This window comes from Ooceraea biroi, chromosome 2 (assembly GCF_003672135.1).
Source record: "Ooceraea biroi isolate clonal line C1 chromosome 2, Obir_v5.4, whole genome shotgun sequence".
In the NCBI taxonomy this organism is placed as follows: Eukaryota; Metazoa; Arthropoda; class Insecta; order Hymenoptera; family Formicidae; genus Ooceraea; species Ooceraea biroi.
In genome coordinates, this window is record NC_039507.1 from 9208364 (window position 1) to 9228278 (window position 19915).

At 43.5% G+C, this 19915-nt stretch overlaps 1 protein-coding gene across 3 annotated transcripts in view; it reads right to left on the reverse strand.

The window, feature by feature from the left end:
- Positions 1–19915, reverse strand: part of LOC105282466 (zwei Ig domain protein zig-8) — a 251689-nt gene that overhangs the window by 30117 nt on the left and 201657 nt on the right. For all 3 annotated transcript variants that reach the window (XM_011344424.3, XM_011344426.3, XM_011344422.2), the window contains exon 5: positions 12399–12533. In XM_011344424.3, the coding sequence (XP_011342726.1) occupies positions 12399–12533 (135 nt within the window). The remainder of the gene's footprint in view (positions 1–12398; positions 12534–19915) is intronic.

The window sequence follows — 19915 nt, forward strand, 5'->3', positions numbered from 1 at the left end:
AGCTGACTTTTTTCTGTTTGCTCCAGCGAGAAAGGACTCGTTAGGCTGCGATGACAAATATTTCTCATGACAATAGCAAAGAATGAAGTTTTTTTAAAATAAAACAAGCATAGATTCGTGCATTATCCATTCGCGATTAAATGCACCAAAAAAAAGAACGAACAATTTCAGCGATATTCATGTGGGATAACAAATACGTTGTCGACAATCACCTCACGCGCTGGCTCATATGTCCACCTATCAAATTCTGACATGGCGATCGAGTTAAGCAGAGTGTGAAATGGAGGTTTATTTTTCAAAACTTCTATTTATACGTAGATTTCTCTCTCATGCATGTGTGTGTATGTACTGTGTTGCGTTTATCGTATCTCTGGTCTTCATTTCCGTCGTCGTGGTATCGCGCTCTTTCGTAACGCGATAGGTGTCCGTTGATTTTACGATGAGCGCCAAGTCGGGAAACAGCCGAAGGAAATCGCTCGGATTACTCTCGTCATCAACCGGGATTTCGACCAATATACAACGCCTGAGGGTCGTGTAAAAAAACCATGTTCGGACATGATTTTTGGAAACGCGGGCGGCAACACGTGTGTCGTGTAACGAATTTTCCGCGAGACCGCGAGTCGTCACGCCGCACCGATTGCGCGACGTCAGTGCGTGAAAATTGTGAAATGCCCGCGGCCACTACGATCGGAAATCGCTCGTTTACGGAAAATCTGCTCCGAGAACAATTTCGCGCGGCCAACTCGCGGTCGTTCTCGCCCTCCGCTCCCTCGCTCCTGCATCGGATCGAGCGGAGTGGTAATTGCTGTTTGCCGCCGACCTACTTTCGATTGTGGGTCGACAAGTTGCAAGAGTGGGTCGCCTCGAAGGAGAAGGCACCCTGTTCTCCACCTTGGGAGAAGGCAGTACGGGAAGACGCGGACGACGTTTGCGCGACTACTGTTTACCGTTAAACAGGAGGCGCCGTAATTAGCCCCGGTGCCGTGCGATGAATGTCGGGTGCAGCCGGTGCGCGGAAACATCGCGTCGCGAACAGGCCCAGGAAATCGCGCGATGCTTCTCTGTGCATGCTCTATTATTGCCGGCAAGTCGTTCCCAAGGCAAAATAGGGCGTCGTTCAACTCCAATACAGCGTTCGCCAAGTAGTTATTTTAATCGATCCTGCCAGATTTCTCGACATTCTCCGCACAAAGCTACAATAATTTTCTAAAAGAACATTGCTTTACGAAATAACTGATGAATAAATAATATGAGACATGAACGAAATAACATCAAATGGTCATAGCGTTTGGAGATTCTTTGCGCGGAAATCAGAGAGCTTCGAAATGAGAAACAAGAGTCTTATTGAGGGTTTCCATCACAAAGACGTACGTAGCGGTACTGTTTCTAATTAAATTCCGAGTTTCGTAGCCGATAGTTCCCCCGAGTCTCGTCGTAGTCTCGATTCGATTCGCGTCAGAAGAGAGCAACGATCGTGTAAACGTCGGCTTACTAGACGCACACGTAGCGCCAAAACGGATGTCGGCAAGTTTCTTAAGTGTAGTTGCTCATGTTATCGACGTCAAACGGGGCGGCCTCGAGATTAATTAATTAAGTATATAGTTAATTAACGTGAGGCTTATTAATGGAGCACGTAATCGCGCGGTGAAAATTTGGCGTTGCGCTTACCGGGCCGTGCAACTCGGTTAGCAAATTAACGGCAAAACATTGACGAATTACAAGACGCGTTAGAGCCTGCCTGATGTAAATTCGCCGTGGTCGTGCACCCTTATACTCTTCACGACGAAATGTTTTGACTCACTCGTAAAATAAAGCGATTATTCGCTGCTTCAATTATTCGAGCAAAACCAAAAGCTGTTAGATCAAAGGTCAATATGAAAAAAGTACAAAGAAAGAACTCGTACTATTTGTATTCGCTTAAAAATATTCTTCTGCGTCACAATTCCACGTCATCTCAAATCACATTTTTATTTTAATCAGCGTTTATAAAGTAAAATGTCTACTGTGTCATCTATTTTTGCCTGCTGTTTATACGTTGATTTTGATAATTCTTGTTAATATTGCATAGTAATCTGAATTTTACATATATATATATAATAAACTGTTGTGAATTTTATTAAACCAACCTATTTTATTTCTGTCTGTCTTCGCGTCAATTAAGAAGCTATTATTGAAGATTGTGACGGTACTACAATTGGCATTAATAGTAATTTATTCTCATCATGCGCCTGCTCCAATATGCGCGAGAAATCATTAACAGCGGCCATGATGCTCGGGAGGGTTCGAAGAAAACGTGCTCCCAATTTTTCGGAGGCTTAGCGCGACGTAATTCCCTCGGTCTTCTCTCGCGCGTCGTAGGAATCGAAGAACGACAGCATCCTCAGTGAGATAAGTGCAGATTAGCGGCGGGTCTTTTTGCCCGCAGGACTGACTTCTCGTTCGTGTGCCCGTGGGATTATTAGGAGAGAAAAGAGTATATCCGCCTGTGTGCTCGGTCATCCATCGCGTCCGTAGCGAAGCTTACGGCCGACAAAGAGCTTATATCACGGGCTTTCTCTCGGCCGGGCTGACTCAGCCGAAAGTTCAAGTGCTATCTCGAGGTTTAAGGCTAATACTCCCGGACGGATCAGCCGCTGAAAAACTGACGTGTGCGTCCGCGTACGTCCAACGCTTATGAAGAGCGAACCGACGATCCTCTGCAGGATGACGGCTCTTGCTATATGATATTTTAACCCGTTCGTACACAGTGCTCGCCACGGGAGGTATTATATTATATATTGGTAACTGAGAATATCTCCGTTCTCTCTTCTGCAAAAGATACTCCGCGAGACTGCGGTGAAAAACGTTACGCTGGCGAGGTAACTTTTGAATAGTTGAAAATATGCGGGAAAGTGCAATTTCGGTGGAGGAGCTGTAATTTCTCGTAACGTTTTTACGGTGGAGAAAGGTACTTGCAGTTATTAAAACGCTCGTTATCGTAAAATTTGACGAGGAATCGTGAAAAATATTCCATGTCGAATGCTTTCGTAATTATGAAACATATCGCGATTACGTGCGGCACGATTAAACACAATCATGATTTAGCGCTGTTGAAAAATTACGCGATGGGAATACAGAAGGCCAACGTCGATCCACCTGGAGAGACGACCGGGAACCGCTTATTGCGCAAAATGTTTTACCTCCTCGTTAAAAGTACTGACGTAACGTAAAATTGAATTCGAAAGTTACTTCCCCGTCTTGCCACGGCGGTTGTGCCAAGGAAATTTTCAACGAAATTCGTTAAACGGTGTTTTCAAGTTGCTGGCTGGCAATTACAATTTAGCATAATCGTAGCACACAGCACGGAAAATTGATATTACTTGCGAAATTTCAGCGTTATCCATTGTTTGTGGCGATTAAAAAATTTTACGGAGAAAAAGTTTACGTTCCTCAGAAATATTATGCGTCAAATGCGTCCGGTTATTATGCATTACAAACAGACGACGATGATCTGCTTGGCACAACGCGACAAGAACTTGACATCCAATATTTCAGTTTACCGGTCGGAGAGCGGTCATAAATTGAATTTCGTAAATTACGTTCGGCGCCAAATACACCCAATAATCAAATACGTCCCGAAAATCTTTACAAGCTCTTTAATTGCGTGTAATTACCGTGAAAATAAAAAAGTGTGTGTGTGTGTGTGTGTGTGTATGTGCTGCAATCGAAGTGATATAATTTCGATAACCCACGTTTCCGTTACGTACATATACTCGACAAAATGCGCACTGCTGATATTTTATCGTAAAAGCGAAACAGCAATCGCCATGTATCGTAACAGAATTATTCATAACGACTGTAACGCGAACTGCAGCCTCAATTAAATTCGGAAATATCGCTCCGTAGCGAGTGGAAGTTTCATAATTGTGATTTTAATTATAAATACGCCTCCCTCCTTCTCTCTCTCTCTCTCTCTCTCTCTTTCTCACTCCCTCGTTGCTAAATTTCTCCAAGGCGTGCATGTGCATTAACGTTGCAAATTGCGGTTACGCGGGTGTACGTGCATAATGTTTACGGTTGGAAGATTATAATTACGGCGTCGCTGGCAGCGTATAAAAGGCGGGAATAGAGCCCCTACTTTTTCCTTGGGCTTTTCAAGTCCTCCCACTGCGAAAATTAATGCTCGAGTTGTGCCGTCCTCTTTCACGTGTCCGCTCAATTATTACGTGTACAATAAAACAGTATCGCAAAGCACCTTACGATTTCCGCAAACCGCTCGCTCACCACCATCGCGCGATCCTAATAACCCTCTGTGAAAGAACGCATTTGAATCTGAATGACAGAGATCTACCTTTGTCCCGAAAGCACGTGAGAGAGAGAAAGCAGAGGATTGTTAATTTTGAAGAATACCAGGCCCTTCGGACCATGTTAACAATGGAACTTCTTGTTATCTCGTACCATTAAAACGACTGAGTTACGTTACGAGCAAACATTGATCTCGCGAGATACTGAAAAAGGTTCTCCTTCTCTTAAACATCCGCGACGTTTAAACACTGTTAATAACGGTAATTTCGCGACGTTTAAACACTGTTAATAACGGTAATTTCGCATGTGAGTAATAATAAACGATGATTACTCCTCTCGCAGTTACACACAAAGAAATCTGAACCGTAGAATTATGGAATGAAAAATCTTCATAACGAAGTAAAGTACTAAAACTCTTTTTTTCTTTCTCTCTCTCTCTCCTTCTTTCTTCATTGTTGCTTTCTGATTTCATAAAGAAAGTTCACCGGAGACTGTCGTTTGCATTTAGCGTTTGCATAAAGGCGTTGGACGGTGTTTTTTTTTAATGGAATGCCGTACTTGGCATTATCGGAGAACCACCTTACATCGGCAGCATTACGTTACTCGGCGATCATTGTTACGCCCCGTCCATATATCTCCATCTTTCATCGGCACCGTAAGCGAGCACGCTTTATTCGAGCATTTCACTTGAGCTCGCTCTTGTATGTATCCGCTCCACGCGCGTATTCGCGCGCGTTCGTATCGCACGCGAATCTACGAGCCAGGGTCAACCATCGCGCGGAACACGAAGCCTTCGATGGGTTCGCGTGATTTTTATTACCGCCTTACGGCGAGGAGAGGCTTTCGTTTCGCGAACGATACGATTCTTACGGGCGAAAAGTAGGCCGGGCCAGGATCGATATTTTTAACGAGGGAAACCGGCAGGTTCTCGTCCGCGAAACGCAGCGATTTTGAGCGGGCCTCCCGCGAGGCTGCCGCGCGCGGCGAGGCCGCTAATGAGAATTTAGCCGAAAGTTTAATTGGCTCCATCATAATTTTGCACGACGCACGATCAAGTCGCGGTTTAATCAAGCCGCGCTCCATTACCGCGAGATTCATGCCCGCGTATTCGTCTTCCTGAATTTACTCCCTCGCCTTTCTGATTCATTATCTGTGGACGCGACGTGCGACGGCGCTTGTTGCCACCGTCAATTATCTACTGCTTAATTTGGCCGGAAACGATCGCGCGAAAATGCAATTATAACGATAATCAAGATTCGTCTTGAGAGTAAAGTATAATTATTGTACTTTTTATTATTTCGATTTATTATCGATGAATATTATCAAAGTGCGTCACAAACGCGTCTTTTCTCCCTTTAACGAGAAACGTAACGTTCTACGTGAATTCGACGTTTCTTTGCGAGAGATTGGAATGCTCACTATGGTTCGCATAGTTACGTCGTATCGAGGTGATATATATCGCTTTGCACTAGACGTTTTTTTAAATTTCTTGCGAAAGATGCGAATTCGACGTTTTCTTCGAAATTATTTGCAAGAGATGTGAATGCTCACTATGGTTCGCATATTTTCTATGTATTTCTGTGTGTTTGCAAAAATTATATGAATTTTTGGCAGCTCGGTATTATACGTGTATCCATAGATTGCATGATTGCCAGCGATTCCACGAGAGCGACTGATCCGCCGATTTGACTTTTTCCGCTTTTCCGCTTTCGTACAACGATGCGACATAAGTGTAAATATTCATTCGGGACGGAAAAACGTGCGGAGCGGCATTATGTGCCGCGAATCGCAATCGGTACAATCGGTTTGCATCATATCCGGCACTTGCGGCGATTAAAAATTTCCACCTATCGGCTTATGGTGCGGGCGCATATTGATTTTCGTCCAATCGGCAAATGGAAGTATCCTGTAGGTGCTTATCCGTAAGCGGCTTTCGCGCGATTCTAAAAACGGAGTGCGGTAGATGTGAAAATAAGATAAACCGGTATCTTTATTATACGCCGCCACGCTGTACGCGAGAGGAAGCACTGTTCCTTCGGTTCCTCTATCGGAAAGTAATTGTGAGGATAGTCCGATTATATCGTTCATGTAGAAAGAGAGAAAGATAGATAGATAGAGAGAGAGAGAGAGAGAGAGAGAGAACCGTGTTACATGCCACACATGTATATACTCCAAAGGCTTTCCATTTACGAGAAACGGAAATACGACGCGCGCTCTTATCGATCGCACCCAAGCGACTCGAATAATTTCGAGTCGACATAAAATATGGGCGTAACGAAATGTTATTTCGCACTCTGTAATATTATCAATACCGCGATACACGCGACGTTGCGTTGACATTACGAAAACGCCACGTACGTATTTTTCTGGCGGAAATAGCTTACGAAATTTTTAATTTGCTGCAGATACTAAAATTTCGTAAGAAAGGGAAAGAGATGTATCAGAATTTTATGATATGATAGTCGATTCATGTCACACTTGATGATCTCCATCTGAGGAGCATGAAATTAAATCAACAGTGAAGTCAAGTTAAATTATGTAATTAGTTTTACATGATCGGAGCCGTTATGAAATTAGTTCAAACAATATGCGAGTTTATGAAAATGAAATTTACATGTGCGCTACTGTACCTTTGTTTTGCTTTTAAACGTTTCGTGCGTTAGCATTTTCGATTAAAAATAAATATACGAGGAGTACTATTATATATATTTTTACAGAAACATGCAATATCGCGATTAAAACAAAATTACTAAACTAAACGATAAAAATATTTAAAAATAAAAGTACATTTTACATTACATTTTAACAAATATCAGAATCAAATAAAGCTACTTGGAACTTGGATTAAAATATTTTTAGTGGAGAATATTTTTGAACATATTTGTTGAGTAAACAGCGCTCTCCTGAACTAGCAAATATCCAAATTAAAATTTAAAGATATTTTTTATCCGAGATAAAAATTATCGGAGTATAAAACTGAGAGTAGAACTAGGTAAGACGATAAATGTTTAGCTTATAAGCGGTTCTAACCTTCTGCTGCTTCCTTTGAAGCTTATAAGTTGAAAAGGATTAAAAATATTATTCCTTTTATGGAAGAGATTGGATTGAATTAATAATTCCTATTCAAGAATCTTGTATATTTTAATTTTAGAAGTCAAGACGTTCCGTCTCTTGAAATATGCAGCTCGTTGTTCATTTTTACAGACGTATTTTTATTATATTTTTTATTTCCCGACGCATTACTTTATCATGTGCGGAAAGGAAAATAGCTTTGATTAAATCACTTTGACGCAAAATTATTAATAACAGCAACGAGATCGAGAAGAGAGATAGAGTTACAGCTAAAACTGAAATGTAGTATAATATTGTTTCCATGTGTACAAGTTTGGGAATAACGTTACACATAATCTGAGCAGTAATGGCACGGAAGCCTCACACGTGTGTGTGTGCTTGTCTCTCAATTAAGGATTGTGTCGGTAATCAAGAAACTTTGTTACAATGTAGCATGATCCGGTGAAGGAAGAGGGGAGATGACTAGCCCGCTCGTACAGTAATCATGCTCCGACTATCTCGGAAGATTGGAACGATAGGTCGACGGTCCGATGACCATTCGTTCTAATTTCGTCGGCTACTCGGCAGCGGAAAAATTGCCGCGAGGGAAACAAGTTTTCTCGTCTCGCGGTAGGATAATGGGTAATCGTCACAATTACACGCTCACGCGGAATGTAAAAGCGTATAATAAGTTCCGAGTTTAAAGTCTTTCATTATATATCAACTCTGTTATTTTGAAATTGTGTGAACTCTTGGAAATGTATACCGCTTACGCTAAATTTACATTCATACAGTGAAAATGATAGAATATTGGATTATAGGTTTTTAAATTGGTGTAACGAAGAGAAGCACAAATTTTGTTGCCAAATAAAATTTTGTCTTGCGATCCAGATATATCGGCAGATCGTGACGGAATTGGATGCTCCGTGATGAGATTATATCATTCGGTAATTCGATCCTGAAATCTCGTATATGCGCCTAGACGTGGAACATTTATCTTGCCACTTTCGAACTAGTAAGTGGCATTCAATATTCTAGTTTCAAGATAGCGATGGTAGATCCCGGAATTGAATTATCCCCTCGCGAGATTACAAGCGGCGCGAGGAATATTAACCATTTTCCGAGATTTACGCGCTATTCGCGCGCGCAAAAGGATACTTTAAAGAGAATTCAGTATGAGGCACTTGTTTCTCATTCGCGGCGACTTTTATCTCCGCGCCATACCCGGATGGCCCAATGAAATCTTTCCCCTAATACAGGGATGAGGGGGAGTTTTATCTCTTGCTTTAAAGTTCAAAACTTTGTCTGTGGTGGCAATTCTAAAATTTCCTCTTTAAGCTCGGATGAAGCGAATGTAAGCGTGCCCGCGCGTATCGATCGACGGTCTCTCGTTCCTTCCTCCCTCCTCCCACACTCGTTCCATCTCTCTCTCTGGGATGCGGCATTCTGTGCAGTATAACGAAACCAATGATGTAAAACTATATAACATGCACACGTGAAATTACACGACGACATGTGGCGAATGTCAGTCCTCTCTCTCCAAGAGAATATCTATTATAATAATTATATATCCGATAATACATTATCATGACAGCATGTTTCGATATAGTATAGAAAAAGTTATCGTTTTTATTATCTTCTCCGTTGTCTTCCTCTTCCCTTTTTTTGTCTTCTCTCTTTCGTTCTAAAATAAACTCTGCATTAAGTGCGTCGATTTCTTTATGCTACAGAAATCGCTCCGTCCGCGATCGCGTGACACCTCGCTATATTTCACGGTAATCTTATTTCATTAAAAAAAATACACGCCGAGATATTGCAGTGCAACAATATGCAAAACAATGCAAACCGCGAGATTAGCGGACTCTGGATTGCGTAAAAAAATCCCAATTCGCAAACCTCAATTTTTCTCGCTCGAATTGTATCGTGCCGCTCGAATTCAGTCAAAATTGCCGATTGGGGTGCGATTAGCTCGGTGTTACCTTTACAGCATTAGATCCCATCGACGCATGAATTATATGCCACTCAATAAGCCGTGAATCAGCCGGCAACCGCGGATGAAATCCGCGCAACATTAAACTTTGCGCGAAATTGCCGTTTTTTGCACAGCAAAGTTATCAGTAGGTGTCGACCAAGCCACGGCTCGTAATGTCACGCACTTTTCCTGAATGTGGTTCGCCGACCGGTTGGTCCCGCGGAACGATAAGCAGCTCGCCTCGTGTGCTCGGTTAGAAGAGAAGGAGACTTAACTGCTGCGGTCGCGTGCCGAAGTAAGATTACAGGCGCGGTTGCGTTTCGAAGTTAAGCCGACCCGGTTGGAAGTTAAACCGCCCACATTTTATTCGCCCTTATTTAGCCGGCGGCGTGTTGATGCGGGCGCGCATATACGCCTGCCCTTTCACCATTGGCAAACTTCGCCGCAGATGTACTCTCTCCATCACTTTTCGCCCGGGCGAAAATTTTTGCAAACTCGAGTTTCGTAAAGCCGGCGCACCCGGGCCGAATATCCCCGACAGGCACCGTTCCGATACCGAGTTCGCGTGAACCGTAAACGTGACCCGCCCGGGGTGGGTTGCACGTGAACCGAACCCGCGCGCGTGAGCATGCATTTACATACGTATATCCGGTTGGCACACGTGTACGGTACGCGCGCGCGAGGGGAATGATTAATTTTCAGCAACCTGTACCCTGTACTCATGACACTTTTAATTCATCAGTTTAATTAACGCTATCTACGGTCCGTGTGTCAATTACCGCGGAATCGACGTCGGGCGCATCGCGCATTTCAACCCCCGTACGTCCGTCTCCGTACGTCTCTCTTCCAGTGACTCGCGGTCACTGATAACGCTACAAGTCGTGCACGCGGAAGTCGATAATGAACCCGAGTCTCCCGTACTCCCTTGCTCTTTTCGTGCACCGGAAAAGGCAGAAAAAAAAATCGCGAACTAGATGCCAACACATTTCAATGAATGAGAAATGTTTCACTGCTCGTCCGAGCGGTGACAATACTGCTAGCTTGCCTGGTATCTTTATTCTCAAGCAATGAAGAACACGTTTAATTTAATCTGGCGCAATATCGAATTTACTCATTCAATCTCATTTCGCTTCGAACGTGATTTATGTCCTCGCGCGTCAGAACCCGCTGGAGTCCCAGAAACGGATGGAAAAAGCGTGCGAATTTATGGTAAAACGGCGCGGTGTGTATGCAACGAGCAAGGAACATAAATAAACGAAACCCCGCGTTTCCGCGGCCGCGGTCGCGGCCGCGCCGCCTTCTTTGCATTCCAAATTTTTCCGCGACCAACTCGGAATAACAATGCTCCGCTGAGAACTGTGATCGCATGGATTAATGACGTTTATTCTATCAACTACTGTTATAAGTGGAACCAGTTGAAGAAGAGAAGCGTTCGTCCTGATTTTTCAAACGCCATCGCGATATTATAAATTTTGCGTTCCAGATGCTCTGCCGAAGGGAATCTTGCATGTAACCACACAGACACACGAGTTGCACAGGGAGCATAGAAAAAAATGAAGCGACTCGACGGCGCCTTGTCAATTGGGAATCGAACGAGCAAGGGACGAGAAGGGGAACGCAATCGCGATCGGGGGAGGGTTACGCGAAACACGAATTTAATCAATTTCCCGCAGCGGCAGTGCATCGCGACGGGGCGGTTTTAATTTATCAGTTTAATTAATGGGTATCTGGTATACGGAGTTGCCAATTAAAATAGAATCAACGTCATCGAGTTTTGCGATTTCTTCGCTCGCGCCGTCATCGCGGCGAGCGAATATCGAGTTAAGGGAACGGCCGGAAATGGCGAGAGTGCGGGGCACTCGTAAACGCATGCACACACATACGCAAGCAGCGACGACGGCAGTTCGATAAAATAACTGAAATATTACCGAACGGGGATACCGAGTACCAAGCATGTCCGTATGGATGAGAAACGCGTCTCGATATTCGGGAGCGAAAACGCGCGGCGTGCAGCAGCGGCAACGAATATTCGCGAACGGATTTCAGAAGACGTTAATAATCTCGCGGCGATGTAGGTCAAAGGTTACGACGCTGGTGAACGGGCGCGGGCGTGCTGACATGACCACGCGCGCGATTCACTCTAATAACGCGATTCGCGTTAATATCTCGCGCTGCGGCGAAACGAACATGATGCGAAAATCGGCGGAGCTGCTCGCATCGTTATTAACGCATTTCTCAACGATAATTCCTGCGCGCGTAAGAACGAAAGCCTCGGAAACGTACTTTGCGTTACGCGCGATTCTATTTGCGGAAGATGCAAAAATTCTGTTGCCCCTCTGTTTTTCGGCACTTTGTTTTCCTCGAATCTCGCTTTTTATTGATCCATGTAAAACGACTCTTTATATGGCCTTTCATCAGTTTGCTTTTTCGCGCGCGAAAACATTATCATCACGATTAAAAGCTATTGGAACTTGGAGGATATCTTTTTTTTGTAAAGAAACAGAGAGATTAATATTTTTATGTTTTGCTGAGAGACTCTGCCAACTCTGATTTGACAACGAAAATTTTACAGATACGAGGAATATTGCATCAGCATGCGACATATTCTAGTTTTCATTATTTTGTGCATGAAATTTTTGTCAATCGTATCAAAGATAATGCTGGAACGACGAGAGAAAATGAAAATGACATCAAGGCCTGATTGCTTCTCGTTATTCCGTGAAATAAAATCAGATAATACACCCGATGTAGAATAAAATTTTACGGTGCACGCCGATTTGCGTAAACACATTAAATATGCAAACGATTTAAAGCGCGGTGATTGTGACCAAACATGGGTGGCTACAAAATGATCAATATTTGTTAATACCTATGCAGCGTGTGCGGCATAGTATAACGTAATAAGCTTTCGCGTAAGCACGCGCGTAGAACGCGTCGGAAAAGAGGTCGATTAAAAGGGAGCTGCCATGCGTGCAGCCGCTGCATTTACGTCGTGAAATTTCTGTTATTTACAATTATTAGCACGCACGCTCGCGCACTCGTGTTGTAGAGCAAACGTCTCACGAGCGCAACGTGCACAAGCATGTCTTACCTTCTCTATTATGCATACGAGGTTTATGATAGATCCTACGTCGACGTGATGCTCGTCGCTGCCTAATATAAACGCCTCTGGTATCACTATATTTAGATTGACGAAGTGTGACAGTATCCCTGTACTCCTCGAGACCTGGAAAATGAAAGAAATGGAAGATGAAGCGTCTCGTATCAACTCTAATTTTTCAACTCTTAAAGCGACGTAAAAAATTTCAATACGAACCGGGACGAAACTAAAATATGTAAAATGTATCATAACATTTACAGTTTGTAATAACAATGAAATGTAATAATGAATAATGTGCTGTCGAAACTTGCGGATAAAACCCCGATGTAGAGTTGGAGAATATTACACGAAGTACGATACTGGAGTCTATAAATTATTTCGTTTTACCTTTGTGAGGAGGAAACAATAATGTGTACAATTGCATGGAAAAAAAAACTTGGAGAAGTAAAGCAAAAAATGTTCTATATTTTAAGCCAAAGTCATACATATATTTCAAAGTACGCGAATGTGCAATACGGAAACTGCGAGTATTAATTCATCCGGTTTCAAGCACACGACAATCGGCTTATCGACGATTTCGTCCAGAAACATTCCATCCAGAAAACAAGCGAATTTTTCGATACAGTCCATTAAATACCTCAACGAAAAACGAAATGATTTTCTGACAGTTCCAATGTTTTTCAGTGAAAAAAGATTTTCGGATAGTTGGTTGTATACTAATCTACCTACAGTGCACATTTTAGATGAATTTTACTTTTAATAGCCTAGCATGCCTATCTATTTCGATAATGATTCATGAAAAATTAAAAAGTTATCATATTTCAAGTTGCAATCTTGTTCCGCAGATATATTGTACCACGTAGCACAGTTTCACATTTAATAGCGCAGTAACAAATGCATCACTGATATGATCAAGAGCACGAAGAGACAATGTATCAATCGCAAAAATATGCGGATATATCATCACGATATTGCAACAGATGCGGAGGGTAATTAAAGAAAAGAGGATACGTCATATCTATCTATCAAAAATCTCTCCTTAGCTAACAGACACACAAGGGATCATCTCACGCCCGGCGGTCTCGCGCGCGCGACTAAACCTGCAATCTTACTTTAAAACGGTAATCGCACCGCGAAGTTTTCATCCCGGAATTTAATCCGCCGCGCGTGCGACCGCGTCGAAATAGCAGATATAGCGAGGGTCGCTATCGGAATAACTGTCGACGCGAGTCTCCTCCTCCTCGGACTTGGAAAACGTTCGGGGGTGCTCGCGCGATCTTCTCCCGAGCCTCGTGCTCCCTCGAAAAAACGACACTGGATGTACATTTTAGTTTTAGTACGCCGGGGCGTGCAGCGAGTATTGCCGCGAACTCGGCGAGTCCGTAGGAAAGTTCGCCGCGGGACAATGGTCCCCCGTAGGAAGATAGAAAGGTAGCTAGGTGGATAGCTAGGTACCATAGGCACTGTCGCAAAAAAGCATTATGCGAGTTTGAGAAGTGTATCGTTCCGTTGCCAACTCGGAGGAGGAGGAGGAGGAAGAGGAGGAGAAGGATGAGGAGAAGCGACGCTCAGTCGCCTCCGTTCTCGGCGCGGAACTTTCTTCTCTGCTCCGACGCTCCGGGCTGCGCGTCCTTGCATCCCCTGCGAGATGCGCATCCTCTGCTGCATCATGTGCCCGTGAGTCGCGGTAAAAACGTCACCGCGAGCAAATATACAGTCCGGATGTCAGCTGATGTGGTATCTCTCTCTCTTTCTTCCTTTCTGCCTTTCTTCTTTTTGCATTTTTTCTCTCTCTTTTTTAAAAAGCTACGCGCGCACCTCCTGGCTGCGTATACATCGCAGTTATGAAACGTCATGAAACGCTCGGCTGCTCTCCAGCCTCTCTCCTTTCCGTAATTTTTTTTTTCGTATTCAGAGGGATACGTGATGCGGAGAAGAGAGAGAGAGAGAGAGTCTCTCGTTGTACGCTCGCAACCGCCATTGTCGCGCACGGGTGTATAATCGCATTAATAAAACGGTATATTCTATGGACGATGCGTTATAATGGCGACACGAGAGCTTGTGTGCTTTTGCATGACAAAGGAGGAAATTGACAAGCGCTGATGCTCTTGTTGTCGCGGTGACGGTGGGCGGGTCACCGCCGCGGTACAAAAGAACTGTGGGTAGGAGATGAGAGTTCAGTTAATTAAATCCCTGCGTGCGTTAAACTGTCTTGAAAAATCTGTTATCAAGCGAAACGTATTCCGCCGGCTATAAACCTGGACGACGAGTAATAGCGAGTAATTGTTATCGCCCGCGGCTGAACACCGAAAGCGATTTCAGCTTGCCACTCGCATGGAGAATTATAACGATATTTTTCATCAACCAAATCGCGAGAGACCAACTGATTTCTCTGTTATCGTGCCTTCAATTTGTTTTCGATCGCGATGTCATTCGATTAAGAGATGTCATGTTCGTCCTTACCGTTCAGGAAAAGAATTTCTCTTTAAATAACAATCGATCGTTAAAAACTTGGACGAAAATAAAATTGGTAAAAGGAAAGTATAAACGTAACGTAACCGTTTCAATTTTGACGTAACGGTTTGATCGCGCAACGTGATTTAGTCCATGAAATATCTGAATCTTTCAACTAATCTGATTATTTGATTGACGTATTGACATGTCTGAAGGGAAAAATAGACTCCAAAGTGAAAGAGTTTGCACTGCATAAAATATAGGCACGAATTTGTGGCTATTCTTTGCAACACTATATTCGCAGTCCCGTTCATTTCACCAGCGGACTTCATAAATACGAGTGATGCATTTCCTGCTGGTGGCCTCTCGGATACGTCGCCGCGCCCATGCAGACTCGCGAATTAAAGATACGCGCGTTCCGATTAATCGGTCGGAACACGACGAGTGTCGGTCACCATTCACGTTTCTTCGCGGTCCCGACAAAAAGCGGAATGGACGCGCGTGCAACGCGTTTATTTTCATTGCGCATGAATAACGGTAGATAAATTTGCGAAGGAAATATTACCAGCTTTTCTCACGAAATTTTATCTTGCCGTGGCAGCGGGACCTGGTCGAGGCTCTGCGAGAGCGCCGCTATAAATGTTGCGCCATGAATTTCCGCGCGGCGGACGAGCGCGCGCGTGCGCGACCATTTTTTTGCTTTTCAAGATAAAATCACGGACCATCTGGCGCGGATATGCGTTTACAATTACCGCCGCGCCGCGAATTGCCTATGTAAATGGCATCCGTCGTTCTCGTCGCGTTTTGAATCGACGTCTCTCTCCCTGCTTTTTTTCCTTTCGCGATTAATACGTGGCCGCTTTGCGTTGGCCGGAATATCCCGGTTGTGGGATTATCGATTTCGCGAATCATCCGTTTCTCTCTCTCGTCCTTTCTCTCTCTTTCTCGTTTCCTGCTGCCTCCGAAAATGCGCGATATTCTTATCTGACGCGACGGGGATAAAAAATGATGCGTCTGTCATGGATCGGGCCGTTCGAAATCTCCCAATTGCGCCGTGAAGGAGAGCCGGGCGTTCCGGATTTTTCAGGGGTAAGGCACGGGCATATATCAGCCAGGTTCCGGTTTTTCCCCCTTGCGAAATGCCTCGCGAAAATACGCTCTTTGCATCAGTCGTTCGAGCGCCGCGTGAATAAATCGGAAGGGTTCCTTATGCGCGTATTGGCTCGACGTGCCGTTCATCGTTCAGACGCGATTATCGCACCGTCGACTTTTCGAAAACAGTCTCGTGTCTCGTGTACTCTGTCCCTTTATTTCACACTGACTATGACTGCTGTATAAATTGTCAACATTCGACGATAAATTGAATTTTACGGAGCACTCTCATTTAATGCGTTTTGTTTGAGATGTGTTTCCTTATATATGTGGTTGTTTCTCCTCACATCCTTCTCTGACCATGTACGGATCTGTTAACTTGCGACGTCGTTAGCTTCATTGTAAATTTGCCCATATATCGCATATTGGCTTTCATTCTCATTCGCTCACATTTACATGCGATTAATGCTTCGAATTAATATTGATAGCAGGTTAATAATGCGTCGGATTAACAATGAATAGTGCAATGCACTAAATCAATATGCTGAAATGCTACAAAATATCCGTGCAGCATACGGTTGTCGAAAAACGCGAAATTTTAGAGATTTATCACGATATGCATAGGTATGCAGATAAATCCATTAACAAAGGCACCTCATTTGTTTGTTTTTTTTCCGTTCGCTGTCCGTTCTCATTTCACATACTCTGTCTCGTTGCCTTTCGCATATTAATAATTAAAATACGTTTTATAGCCGGAAAATGCGTCCCGTACAATCGTTTCGCGGTTGGTCTCGGCTCCAAAAGTTTCGTAATCACGAAAATCCATAGCCCGTCGCCGATTGTGTCTCTTCCACTCCGACGTTGATTAAAAATTGTTATGCATCCTGCAGTACTATATTACTCCGTGCTGCATACTTGGAAACGGCAGTAAACCAGTACGTGTACCTTCTTTTATTACGATAGCCTTACTTAATGTCATATAAAAATCCGTCTGCTGTACAACGCTGACACATGCAGTCATAATTGGATTAATGCAACCTGATTTAATCAACTGGATTATTACTTACTTTGCTGGCGCATTACTATCGTTCGTTTGTAATCTAACAAGAGCTATAAATAATTATACATTTACGAACGAGTATTAATGCGTGTTTTACAATTAATAGCGCCACGTACGCCGGTTCGAATTCTTCTATTCACTTTTTACGGTGATTAATCACAGCATGGTGATCATATATCAGACATTTAAAACATTTATTAATACAATATTACAATCTTGTTAAAATTGTACACAATTTTTTTCCGAAGAGTATTATCGTGTACGATAATTCTTCTGGAAAAAAGGATATAGATTTTTAATATTATCTGCAGAGTGCAGAGCTGACGCGATAAAGTGTTATCATAGAATTTTCCAAGGCTATAGATAGAGATCATAATTTGTGGAAATTGCGAACATTCTAAATTCCCGTTTCTCGTAATCTTTGTCTTTATGATTCCGCCAGATGCAGCTTACGATTCGCATATAGTCTTCACAATAAAACTTGTTCCGTTTACTTCACGTAAGTTTCTCTTTTATTTTGATCCGTTTAAGGCAGCCCAAATCACGATTAAATAGTTCCTGGTTTCAAAGGAGCTATTTCCATTTATGTGTGTAAGATAAAATATATAACAGGAACACAACGAAATCTTTACAAAGAATGTAACTAAAACATAATCAATCATTCTTGTTTTTGGTTTTTTAAAATATTCCTTCATGTTCTTCAAACGCTATAATAATTTGCACAAAACTTGCAGCTTTATCTCTAAGGTAACTTCGTTTCTAAATTACTCATCAACGATTCAGGAACACTTGAAAAGTAACAACGACATCGCATACAATAAACATGATTTCATCAGTGCTACTTGCGCGTACTTGTGCGTCGCGACGCAGCTCTGGCTTTCTCGCAATCGTAAAATCGTGATATTTACGCGTCAGCCTCCGCCAGAGAGCGAGGTAAAATATTCAATACGAAAATATAACGTCCCTCGTACGTCATCCGCTTTCAAGAGAGACAGTCGACCGCGACTGGGAAAAAGTGACGGGAAAAACGCGGTCTCGTTGGCGTCATCGTCACCGCCACCCCTTGTCGTAATCCACTTCTTTTTCTTGGCGGCTCGTCAAACACATGGGCGAAGCAGCGTGTCACCTGCTGCTCGCCGGCGACGTGTATGCGCCCTCGAGCTGAAATACTATTTGCACGAGTCAGCCTGCGCTGATCGCGCAAACAAGCATGCGTCAATTCTGCTAAAGGGTCCTGCGCGTCTTAACTCTTTAGTCCCGAATTTCTCTAGTAAGCTGCAATAAGCTAGAACAAGCTGCACGATCGTGATCCGTACTTTTCAAAAGCGTCTCACGAGCAGTTTATATTTTAATCCTGGGAGCTTTGAGCGCTCGCCGATTCAGCCTTCTCATTAATTGACACACGCTGATGAATTATAACGATTTATTAAACACTGATAAAACGGATAAACAAGCGTTCCGGCGAGACTAATGAAGCGTTAATAAGTGAATCCGCGTACAATCCGTTGACGATGATTCCGATTACGTAAGCTTACCAGCTCAGCAAGAGTAACAGAATGAAACGAGCGTTTGACGCGCGGATAGCTCGCGGCGCATCCCTCTTACGGCATAACGCCGGATCATCATCTTATTATATCCTCTACTGCATCACTAAACATCCCGTCGTCTCGATCGATGGCTTAGGTGAAACGTAAGCACGGGAGCTTTCCACGGGCCTGGTTATAACTCGCGGTGGCGCACTCGTGGCCGATGATATACGTAATGACGTTCGACGACGTGTCAAACGGCGCGTGGACGATAGCTTCGCGGACAGTAAAGCCGTTTCGGCGAGGCAAGCTGGCGTGAATAGTGACAGCCGACAAGGTACACACACGTGTGCACATACGTGTGTGTACATATCGTACAGTCGAGGGGTAATTTGTATGGAACTCGCGCGAGGGATTCCCGGATAATCGTGATATGCGGGGAAACTTTCGCGTACGATCGCATCTAATTCTGATACGGGCGTTAAATTGTCCCTTCCGTAGGCTCGCCTTCTGCAAGACAAAGAGAGAGGGAGAAAGGGAGAGTTGCTGACGTAACGACGACGATACGGAGACGTAAATGAGGGAAAAGCGTCCCGAGCATGCGGAAATACCGTGAATGGCAACGAGCGTGCGGTGCTTGTCGAGCTCTTCGCAGTACAATGCTCGCGTTCCCCTCTGTGCGGCTAAATAATGCCAATGTATTGGGTCGTCCGGAAAGATCGTGCCGATTTTTAATAGATGGCGTTGGACATGCCTGAATATATCAATGTTATTGAAAACATACGATTTATATACATATGCTTAAAGGTGACATTTCAACGCATCTTTAGGAAAAAAGTTGTTTCAGATAAATTGATTCGTGTCAGTTTTGTACTCTTTTGAAGATAGAAGAAAACAAAGAACATTTTAGACACTTGATGCTTTTCTATTACCGGAAAGGCAAAAATGCCTCACAAGCAACAAATTCGATATGTTCTGTTTACGGAGAAGGCGCTTTAGCTGAAAGAACCGTACGTAAGTGGTTCGCTAAGTTTAGAGCTGGTGATTTTAACCTTAAAGACCAAGAACGCTCGGGCAGACCCTCTACTACTGATGATGACCAAATCAAGACACTGATCGAGAATAACCCGCGCTACACGACACGCGAATTAGCAGAGATACTGAAAATATCGAAAACCACTGTCCACGATCATGTAGTGAAGCTTGGTTACGTAAGTCGCTATGATGTATGGGTTCCGCATAATTTGGCCGAAAAAAATTTAACGGATCGCATTTCCATCTGCGACTCGCTGTACAAGCGCAACGCAAACGTACCATTTTTGAAGCAATTAGTGACGAGTGACGAAAAATGGATCATTTACAACAATGTAGAACGA